The 9,932-nt window shown below is 39.7% G+C and overlaps 1 protein-coding gene across 5 annotated transcripts; it reads right to left on the reverse strand.

Annotated features, from left to right (window-relative positions):
* Positions 1-1,251: 1,251 nt before the first annotated feature.
* LOC105015988 (MAPK/MAK/MRK overlapping kinase) lies at positions 1,252-9,929 on the reverse strand. Of its 5 annotated transcripts, none has more exons than XM_010879509.4 (12): positions 9,467-9,929; positions 8,406-8,520; positions 7,840-7,929; positions 7,673-7,743; positions 7,463-7,541; positions 7,317-7,365; positions 6,999-7,174; positions 6,079-6,180; positions 5,782-5,955; positions 5,374-5,497; positions 3,334-3,531; positions 1,252-3,215 (listed from the first exon to the last, which is right to left on the reverse strand). In XM_010879509.4, exons 1-12 carry the CDS (start codon positions 9,636-9,638, stop codon positions 3,138-3,140), a joined length of 1,428 nt encoding a protein of 475 aa, XP_010877811.1. In that variant the 5' UTR covers positions 9,639-9,929; the 3' UTR covers positions 1,252-3,137. The 5 variants fall into 5 exon arrangements, with proteins under 5 accessions (XP_010877811.1, XP_010877809.1, XP_010877808.1 ...); XM_010879507.5 differs by having other exon boundaries at positions 3,334-3,528; positions 6,999-7,177; XM_010879506.5 differs by having other exon boundaries at positions 6,999-7,177.
* Between the last annotated feature and the right edge of the window lie 3 nt (positions 9,930-9,932).

The following is a 9,932-nucleotide window of genomic DNA, read 5'->3' on the forward strand; positions in this document are numbered from 1 at the left end:
TTAGATGCAAACCAGTTAAATGATGATTGTGCTTAAAGGGAAAGTTCATCCCACTTTCAGAATTGTTTACCTTGCAAATGGTCTGTGGGCCAGATGTGACTGCCACCAGCTGTCACAGGAGAAAAATGTGTGCTGTAGTCAACCATCCATAGTCCCCAAAAAATAATGCACTCAAATCAAATCCTTCAGCCACGTTAGCCTTAATGACGTTGGAGATTTTCAGTGTTAAATGGCTCTACAGTTGCCTCTTTTCTGGAACTACCCATTATTACTAGCTTTGTTCTTAAATTTAGAAGGCAGTCGCAATAATTTTATGTTTTGCAGTCAAGGTAACAAAAATTACATTAGGGTGAACTTCCCCTTTAAGACCAAGAACGTGATCAACCAAGCATTTGCGTCTATCCAAATTAAGTCTAACACTTAATATCCCCATTGACCTTTGCACTGATTTTATTTGTCTTGAAATTACTATAACTGAACAAAACAGGTTTGCAGGTGGCCTTGACACACATTGCTTTAAAGGGATATATTGGGATTTTTTGCAATGGTGCCGCCAAGTCTTGTTCCCTGGAGTCCAATGACCTTGTGGATCCAGTATAAAGGAAGTTAAGAGTTTTGTAATAACAGGAAGTCTACAGGAAAATACAGCATTTCTACTTCTTGCATAAACAGAATTAACAGTTGTGCAAACAATACAATAAAATTATCTTCAGACTAAACGTCTAACATAAGACTATCCACTAGTTCATCAGACTCCTAAAGCGCCCGCTTGCAAAAATCCTGTGATCCCTTCAAGCATCCTTGCTCTTGAAACCTTAATCTATAAAGATGTATCCTGCAGTCATAGACTTGAAAGAAAATGGTCACTCAAATTAGTATATTAAAGGAAAAAGGCTTTACATTTTAGATGTACAAATCTGTCAGACAGCTGTTAAGTGGAGAAATTATTAACAACGTTTGTATATATTCAGCATTTATTTTAATATTATTTCAAATTAATATCTGCTCTGTATCATATGTATTATATTGTAATTCAGTGATTGGGGAAAATAGCAAATTAGCATTAGTTGGAGTTCTCATCCTATTAAGGAAATGTTATATTTCTAAAGCAGATATACATATTCATAATATTAAAATAATCTTGAATATGCAGATTTCTGTTATATTTTCTCTTGTACAAAATGTATCCAGATTTCTGTATTTTGATATAGGAGATTAACATATTAAATTATTTTATCTCCTGGGGGGGAACGCTTAAAGGAATCAAAGTGCATAAGTCTGACAACAGGGGCTGTCAACTGTACAAATATTATGAAGCTCAGGAAGAATAATAGACCAAGGAAAAAAAAATCTATATTTTGCTGAGCAATAGCCATGCTATTCTATGTTAAGCTAAAGCAACACCCACAAGGAAAAAGTCGGTTTTAAGATGAAATGGTAGGTACTTCTTCCGTGTGACGCCTATTGTTGAAATTTCACTTTTTTTAATAATATTTTTTTTAACTTGATGTTATTCCAAATATGGTCAAGAGAAATCTATATTCTTTGGTTCCGTTTTTTTTAAATGCCATTAAACAGTAAGATTTGACATTTAAGTATTGAGAGCCACTTACCTTATTGAGAGCCACTTACAGTAGTGAGAGTGTGTACATTTTCCAGAATGAGCTACAAAATGAGCAACACAGGCGAAACTTTAGCACCGTTAGCTAACAGTCTAAGGATGTAATGTGAGCGTACGTTACAACCAAATCACCTTTAAGTAGCATCACATGAAATATTGACTCGACTTCAAATTGCTTTAAAATGTGTATAATTTAATTTACACGCTCACATGCCCCCATTTAAATCCCTTTATTAATATTTTGCAGTGGCTGAAGTTGACATTTTTAATGGCAGTTTTAAAGAACTAAACCATGGATTACAGTTTCTGTAAACCCTGACTGCTTTTCAGGGTGAGTAACCATCAAACATCAAGTTGCAAAACAGCTGAATTATCCTTTTAATTTTCATGTTCTTTTGTGACTACCAATCATTGTTGATGCCATGGAGACTAAAGTGGCATTCTGCACACTAACCAGAGAAGGAACGAAGAGTTAAGTGAATATATTTTTAGATTTTATGTGGTTAACATTTTACATTTCACACTTTATTCATTCATTAAAAGAAAACCTATGGTTCTATTTCACTTGAATTGTTACTGACTTTTGTTTCAGTTATTGTGCAGCTTTGAGTGCTTGGTGAAATAATTTTGGGTCATGATAAACATCATTAAACTGACACTTTCAATTTGCTTATTCCCTTGCTATAATGTAATGGCTGGGATACTGTATATGCAATACGTACAATAACATGTACGTCCCATGACTCATAAACCATTTGTCACAGTGTTGAAAAATTGCATGTTATTATGTAAAAGAACCAAAGAAAAAACATTCTCAGAAATTTTCACAAAATATGTTGCTTTTTTTTTTTCCTCAATACAGTATACATTTTATACTCTTATGGCACTGTTGTAGAGTAATATGTACAGGTCTTTCTGTTAATGAGATGATATTATGGCACATTCTGAGAGTATTTGGTGTTGGTTACTTTTATAATTGTCATGCACTTCCAATGAAGTCACAGGTGGTCTAGGAAATCTGTCATTTTGTATCATAAAGATAATATGCTCTGTGAGCAAAACCTTTCCAAAAATCCGGTTTTATGAACACTGAAGAGCGTACAATACACTGTGCTGAAACAATGAACTAACACCTGTTCTTTCTTCGCCTGATAAAATATGTGCAAGCCTGTCCCTGACGTTCTGCGCTGTATGACAATGTAGTTAGTAAATGATTGATTAACCGTTAATAAGCATTATCACTGGGTTAACATTGACGACAGAATCAAGTACACTTTGGGGATAATGTATTTCATCTGCAACAATCATGAATGTTACATGTTAATCCTGGAAATTATTGCTGTGGCATTCCGTTGCCAAACACCCTGTTCTCATTGCTTACCAAAAAGCAGGTTTTGCAGTAGCTGAGTAGTTTTGATCAATGTTGTCTCAACGTTTCAAACGAAGCAGACTAGATGTACAGTAGCCACCTGTCTGTTCTGCCAAAAAACCAACAGTTCCTGAAGAAGGGGGTCTTTCAGTAGCCGCCACGTTTTCTGTCCAAGGGCGGCAGGTAGCAATTGTTGAAACCGGATTGACGGGATTCATCCCTTGGCTAGAGGGAGAAGACAGTCAAGTTCTTTACATGAATATGAACAGAACAGGAAGCAGAGGCTGTATTTATCAGGGTCTTCGGAGGGCCGGGGGGGGTACAGGAAATACAACTAGTGTACCTGAGCCAATCGTGAATGGCACTTTTTTGACACGATGGCCGGGAGAGACCTCTGGTGAGTGATGGTGAGGGCTGGCACCGTGGAGACCGGGAAGGTGATCTGGGGGGCTGGCACGGCCACATTGATCTTTGGTAATTCAGCCGGATAACGTGAAGCGTTGCGTCTGATCGGAGGCGGGGCAACATGCTTTATGTTCTGCTGCAAATCAAAAGAATGGAGAGAAAAAAACCTCTTTAATAATACTTTCATCTCTTAATAAAATCTAAATTTTATAAATGTGTAGTTTCTTCCTGAATTAGTTTAAAACATATAATTAGAATATCATCAAAAAGTTGATTTATTTCAGTAATTTCATTCAAAAAGTGAAACTTGTATGATGTATACATTAATTCCACACAGACTGATATATTTCAAGTGTTTATTTCTTTTAATTTTGATGATTATAACTGACAACTAATGAAAACCCCAAATTCAGTATCTCAGAATATTAGAATATTGTGAAAAGGTTCAATATTGAAGACACCTGGTGCCACACTCTAATCAGCTAATTAACCCAAAACACCTGCAAAGGCCTTTAAATGGTCTCTCAGTCTAGTTCTGTAGGCAACACAATCATGGGGAAGACTGCTGACTTGACAGCTGTCCAAAAGACGACCATTGACACCTTGCACAAGGAGGGCAAGACACAAAAGGTCATAGCTAAAGAGGCTGGCTGTTCACAGAGCTCTGTGTCCAAGCACATTAATAGCGAGGTGAAGGAAAGGAAAAGATGTGGTAGAATAAAGTGTACAAGCAATAGGGATAACCTCACCCTGGAGAGGATTGTGAAACAAAACGCATTCAAAAATATAGGGGAGATTCACAAAGAGTGGACTGCAGCTGGAGTCAGTGCTTCAAGAACCACCACGCACAGACGTATGCAAGACATGGGTTTCAGCTGTCGCATTCCTTGTGTCAAGCCACTCTTGAACAAGACACAGCGTCAGAAGCGTCTCGCCTGGGCTAAAGACAAAAAGAACTGGACTGCTGCCGAGTTATGTTCTCTGACGAAAGTACATTTTGCATTTCCTTTGGAAATCAAGGTCCCAGAGTCTAGAGGAAGAGAGGAGAGGCACAGAATCCACGTTGCTTGAAGTCCAATGTAAAGTTTCCACAGTCAGTGATGGTTTGGGGTGCCATGTCATCTGCTGGTGTTGGTCCACTGTGTTTTCTGAGGTCCAAGGTCAACGCAGCCATTTACCAGGAGGTTTTAGAGCACTTCATGCTTCCTGATGCTGACCAACTTTATGGAGATGCAGATTTCATTTCCCAACAGGACTTGGCACCTGCATACAGTGCCAAAGCTACCAGTACCTGGTTTAAGGACCATGGGATCCCTGTTCTTAATTGGCCAGCAAACTCGCCTGACCTTAACCCTATAGAAAATCTATGGGGTATTGTGAAGAGGTAGATGCGATACGCCAGACCCAACAATGCAGAAGAGCTGAAGGCCACTATCAGAGCAACCTGGGTTCTCATAACACCTGAGCAGTGCCACAGACTGATCGACTCCATGCCACGCCACATTGCTGCAGTAATTCAGGCAAAAGGAGCCCCAACTAAGTATTGAGTGCTGTACATGCTCAAACTTTTCATGTTCATACTTTTCAGTTGGCCAACATTTCTAAAAATATTTTTTTTGTATTGGTCTTAAGTAATATTCAAATTTTTGGAGATACTGAATTTGGGATTTTCATTAGATGTCAGTTATAATCATCACAATTTAAAAGAAATAAACACTTGAAATATATCAGTATGTGTGGAATGAATGAATATAATATACAAGTTTCACTTTTTGAATGGAATTACTGAAATAAATCAACTTTTTGATGATATTCTAATTACACGACCAACACCTGTATGTATGTTGGCAACTCCACGGGGACTTTGAATAACAGTGTTTAGGCAGTAATATGACCATCTGGGTAAGGTGGTGGTTATTACTCATGACAGATGATGCAGGGAAAACCTTTGGGAAAGGGGAAGATGTCTGTCTCCTACCTGTCTCCTGCCCTGTCTAGGGGTGTGCCAGAGGTGATCCACAGAACTTGGGGTCCCGCTGCTCTCTCCCCCCTCCACAGTCCCAAGGGCCCTGCGCAAACTGTCAGCCCTCCTCTCCGCCAGCCTGAGACACGCAGCCCGAAAGAACGGGAAGAAGACCGCATTCACCAGAAAGGAAGTACGATATCTTTTGCAGCACGCACATTACAGTTTTCCCAGTGAAATGGTGAGGCACGGTAGTGTTTTCCCAGTGAAATGGTGAGGCACAGTAGTGTTTCCCCCGGTGAAATGGTGAGGCACAGTAGTGTTTCCCCCGGTGAAATGGTGAGGCACGGTAGTGTTTTCCCGGTGAAATGGTGAGGCTCGGTGGTGTTTGTGTGGAGGTTATACAGTGCAGTGGGCTCTTACCGTAGCTCTCTGAAAACGGCGTGCTGTAGGGCTGCTCGTGCACCAATACGCTCCTCCGGGTCGTAGGCCAGCATTTGGTAGAGCAGTGACAGACTAGGCGCAGCGCAGTTTGGAATAAGCTGAGATATCCCGCTGCCCTTCCGCGGAGGAAAGTCAAAATGCATCGCCCTTGACCTGTCAAAACACCACACAACGCTGTCACCGAGGACTGCGTTTTTCAGCAGACGTCCTGTCCTGAGCCATTCATTGGTTCACTTCACATAAGCTCATTCAGTGTAGCTAAAGCAGAAAACGTACTGCTTGAATTTCTGTAGGAGGCTGCTGTCAGGTGTCCCCAAAACATCATGGATCTTGGTCACCTGATCAAGCTCGTTGGTGCCCGGAAACAGAGGACTGAAACTGAAACAAACAGGATTATCAATGACCTTGTCGACGTGTGTTCACAAATGTCTTTGGCTTGAACAGTATAGGAACACAAAGCCTGGGGAATATTACTCAATGGTGGTTGTACCCTTGACTGTTGTGAATAATGTTGCTTAGTTATGAAGTGACCACGAGGATTTTATCCAGTGGCAGCATTTTATTATGTCATACGTTTGAGGATTACATTGAAAATTCATATGGTGTGTCTCCATCAAAGTGTGACTTGGTGTAGGTTAATTCAAATGAAAGGGAAGTAATTCTGTCACTTAAGTAACTTATTAGGAAAAGAGCAATTACTTAAAAATGTTTGCATTTGTGGCCTTAATTTCAGAAAATCCTCATTTACCTAAAATGTCCAATTGGTGTTTGAGTCACTAATGTTACCAGAGGGGTATTCCCCAAAACTGGATTAACAACCTAGACAGCTCTGTCAAACCAGAACTTGACCAAACGGAGTTTTGGGCTCCAGAACGATAGCATGAAGTGTAGCCTGATCAGAAACCATAGCAACAAATGCTCTGAACCAAACCTTCAACCTACTAAGTGAATTAAACGCTGAGCTTATCCACCAATCAGATTCTATTCTATCACAATGAAAAAATCCAATTGACATGGGTGCCTGCATTATGGGCTGGCACCAACGTGCATTTCAAACTACTGAACCTTGAATTAATCCTCGTTTGTCCCATAATGCCTTGCCCAAATGCCATCTAGGGCTACATCATGTTTAGTAACCTTTTTAGGACATGAGGTACTGAAGCAGTGGTATATGAGTGAAGATGGAGGAGAGCTACCTGATGATCTCGTAGAAAACACAGCCTACACTCCACATGTCCATTTTGTGTGAGTAAAAGCCGTCTGTCAGAAGGCACTCTGGGGCTCGGTACCAGCGGGTGGAGATGTACTCTGTGTGGGGAGGCTTCGAGTACAGACTCCTGCACGAGCCGAAGTCCCCCAGTTTCAGCACATCCTGCTATGGAGGAACCAGCCATGTCAAGGACAATATAGGAAATCATTTGACGCTCAGCGCTGACTTTGAATAACTACTGTCCTATTTTTATTTTTTTAACAAGTCAAAGATGTTCTCGAGTACTGTCAGGTTTTTGACTTACTTTGATCAAAATGTTCTCTGGTTTCACATCACGGTGAAAGATCCCATTGCTGTAAAAACATGTGAGTACAATGGTTAACTTTCAAAGTAGCAAAATATGTGCCCCGCACACCATTGAAATGTCAGTAGGGAAGGTATCATTCTTACCTGTGCATATGATCGAGTGCCTTACAAAGTTGGTACATGTAGAGTCTGATTTTACTGTCTGGCAAAGGCTGCTGCCTACCTGCACGTGAGGCAATTCAAGCACAAAATCACTGAATGAGAAATCCTTTTTGACCAAATTTTTTAATAAGCATATAGTTTCAGTTGCAGACGTTTCATGTGATTTACAACAGCAGTTTTTCTGTGTCAGACCTCTTATAAACTCATAGACGTTCATCTCCATCAGCTCACAAACTAAAGACAGAATCCCAGACTCTTTATCACTGCAAGATAAGGAATAATGTACAGACAATTACGTTCTTATTCGGTTTACACTTTACACAAACAATAGAGTTCACGCAAAAAAAAACAGAACTCACAATATCAACTCGTGCAGCTGAATGATGTTCGGGTGAGGGTTTAGTCTCTTCATGGCCTGGACTTCTCGTAGGTTGTTAGCCTGTTCCAGGCTGAGCAACAGAAAACATGTAGCAAAAGCTGTTATTAACTCTGTTATTAAGCTGTTATTAACTGACTGTTAACTGCCAACACACGTTCTTTCATCTTATCGTCATGACTCCTTTTTTCAAAGACAATAAAAAATGGACTTGTCCATCTGAACCTTTGTTAGAGCTTATAGTTAAGTCATTTTTATAGTTAAGGTTATGTACATGTAGGCTACATGTCGAGGCAATCAGTGCAAGGTGGTTACTTGATCCCTTACTGACCTTTAAACCTCAGTAGACACAGTTGGGGTATGTTAACCGTTAAACTGTTTCAGTACTATAATGATCTCCATTAGTGTGTTTCTATTAAGCTTATACTCTTCTTCAAGGGACAGGACAGATTTCCGGCAGGTTTCTACGCGCACAGAGGACGCAGTTGATATAAAGGCAAACGGAAGGCAGAACTATTGCCTAAAGCCTACCAGATAAACAGGCCCTACCTGCTGATTGGCTGCTTCATCGTTTTACACGCATAATATTTTCCATCCTTCAGACTCCGAGCTTTCACCACTTCTGAAAATGTCCCTTCTCCAATTTTCTTGATAATCTTGTAATCTGCACAACAACAAAATAGTTTAGACATGTCATTTGATGGAAACGTTATTATTTACTTTTAACTGCTCTACTGTAGCAACTTCTGTACTAGTGAAAAAAATAACATTGCTAGCTATACTGCACTGACTTTACTAGCTCTGTACAAACCAGAAACTATCATGACACTAGGCAGTAGTATAAGACAATATGAAATCAAGCCTAAAGCTGAATTTGACAAGTCATCTATTTAACTTCATCTATTTAACTTTACTGTACTAAGTTAGATAGCTAGCCAACGTCATTAGCTACAAATCTAGAATGGACACGGTACTTCAGCGGAATTTCGTTCCTGTTACACAGTCGGTACACCCGGAGGCAAGCGATCAACTTACTATCCATTCTTCAAAAAGTGCAGAGCGTATAAATACATTGTGCCTAACGATAGTCCTATATTAAAGTAACACATTACGATATTTTTCGGGGCACGGTTGTAAGCAAACTCAGCTCATCTAGCTACGCTAACTACAACAAGATTGAAAGGCTGGAGGAGAAAAAAACACAATTTGCAGCTAGTTAGCCATGTTAGCTGGGCCGTCACCTTGGTAACCAGGCACGCCTTACCTCCTGCTTCAACTCTGACTGACCTAAAAAAGATGGATGTCTTGAAACAAAAAACTTGGAGCGTTGGCCGGCTGTATGGCTATTTCTGACATTAGACTGGTCACATTCAACTGTTGATAAATACGTCCAAATGCAAATAACATATATGCATACATTTAATCCCAAAATGTTTTTTACATTTTGTATTTTTACTATGAACAGTTGCATTGAACATTCGCTCGAGCATAGCCAGAACATGCCAAAAAAAATGCAGGGAATGAAAGAAGGCATTCCTAAAAGTACGTGGTGCATTTTCCTGTAAAAATGTTATTGGCCATTTTGGAAAGCATATTAACACTGGTCTCACCTTTTTTCCAAAGAAGCTTGCTTAAAATGTGCTCAGATTTATTTCGATTGTACGACGTTGTATTGTTGTTGCAGATGTCCATGAAGCTTTTCCAGTTGATGCTACGCGTTTTGTTTGCTTTGCGAATACATGCCCTATTTTTCAAACCAACAAGCCAATTTGTGTAATACATGATACGATAGCTGCCGTAACAAAAATATGTATAGGGCTCCAAATCTACCGTATATTTGTATCTTCAAACATTACCTAACGGATGACTATCACCTGGCATCATCAACTATATATTTCAATAAATCCGAAACGTATGTAGCCTAAATCAAAATAATTAAAAATAGAACACGATTTAACATATCTACGGCTAAATAATTTCGTCAGGTATGCGCATGCACGCGTACAGGTGTGTATGTGTCAGTCTGTGGCAGATGTACAAGAGACGTGAGAGATAATGTCAAATGTTTGCGAGTCC

This window comes from Esox lucius, chromosome 15, assembly GCF_011004845.1.
Source record: "Esox lucius isolate fEsoLuc1 chromosome 15, fEsoLuc1.pri, whole genome shotgun sequence".
NCBI classification, from domain to species: domain Eukaryota; kingdom Metazoa; phylum Chordata; class Actinopteri; order Esociformes; family Esocidae; genus Esox; species Esox lucius.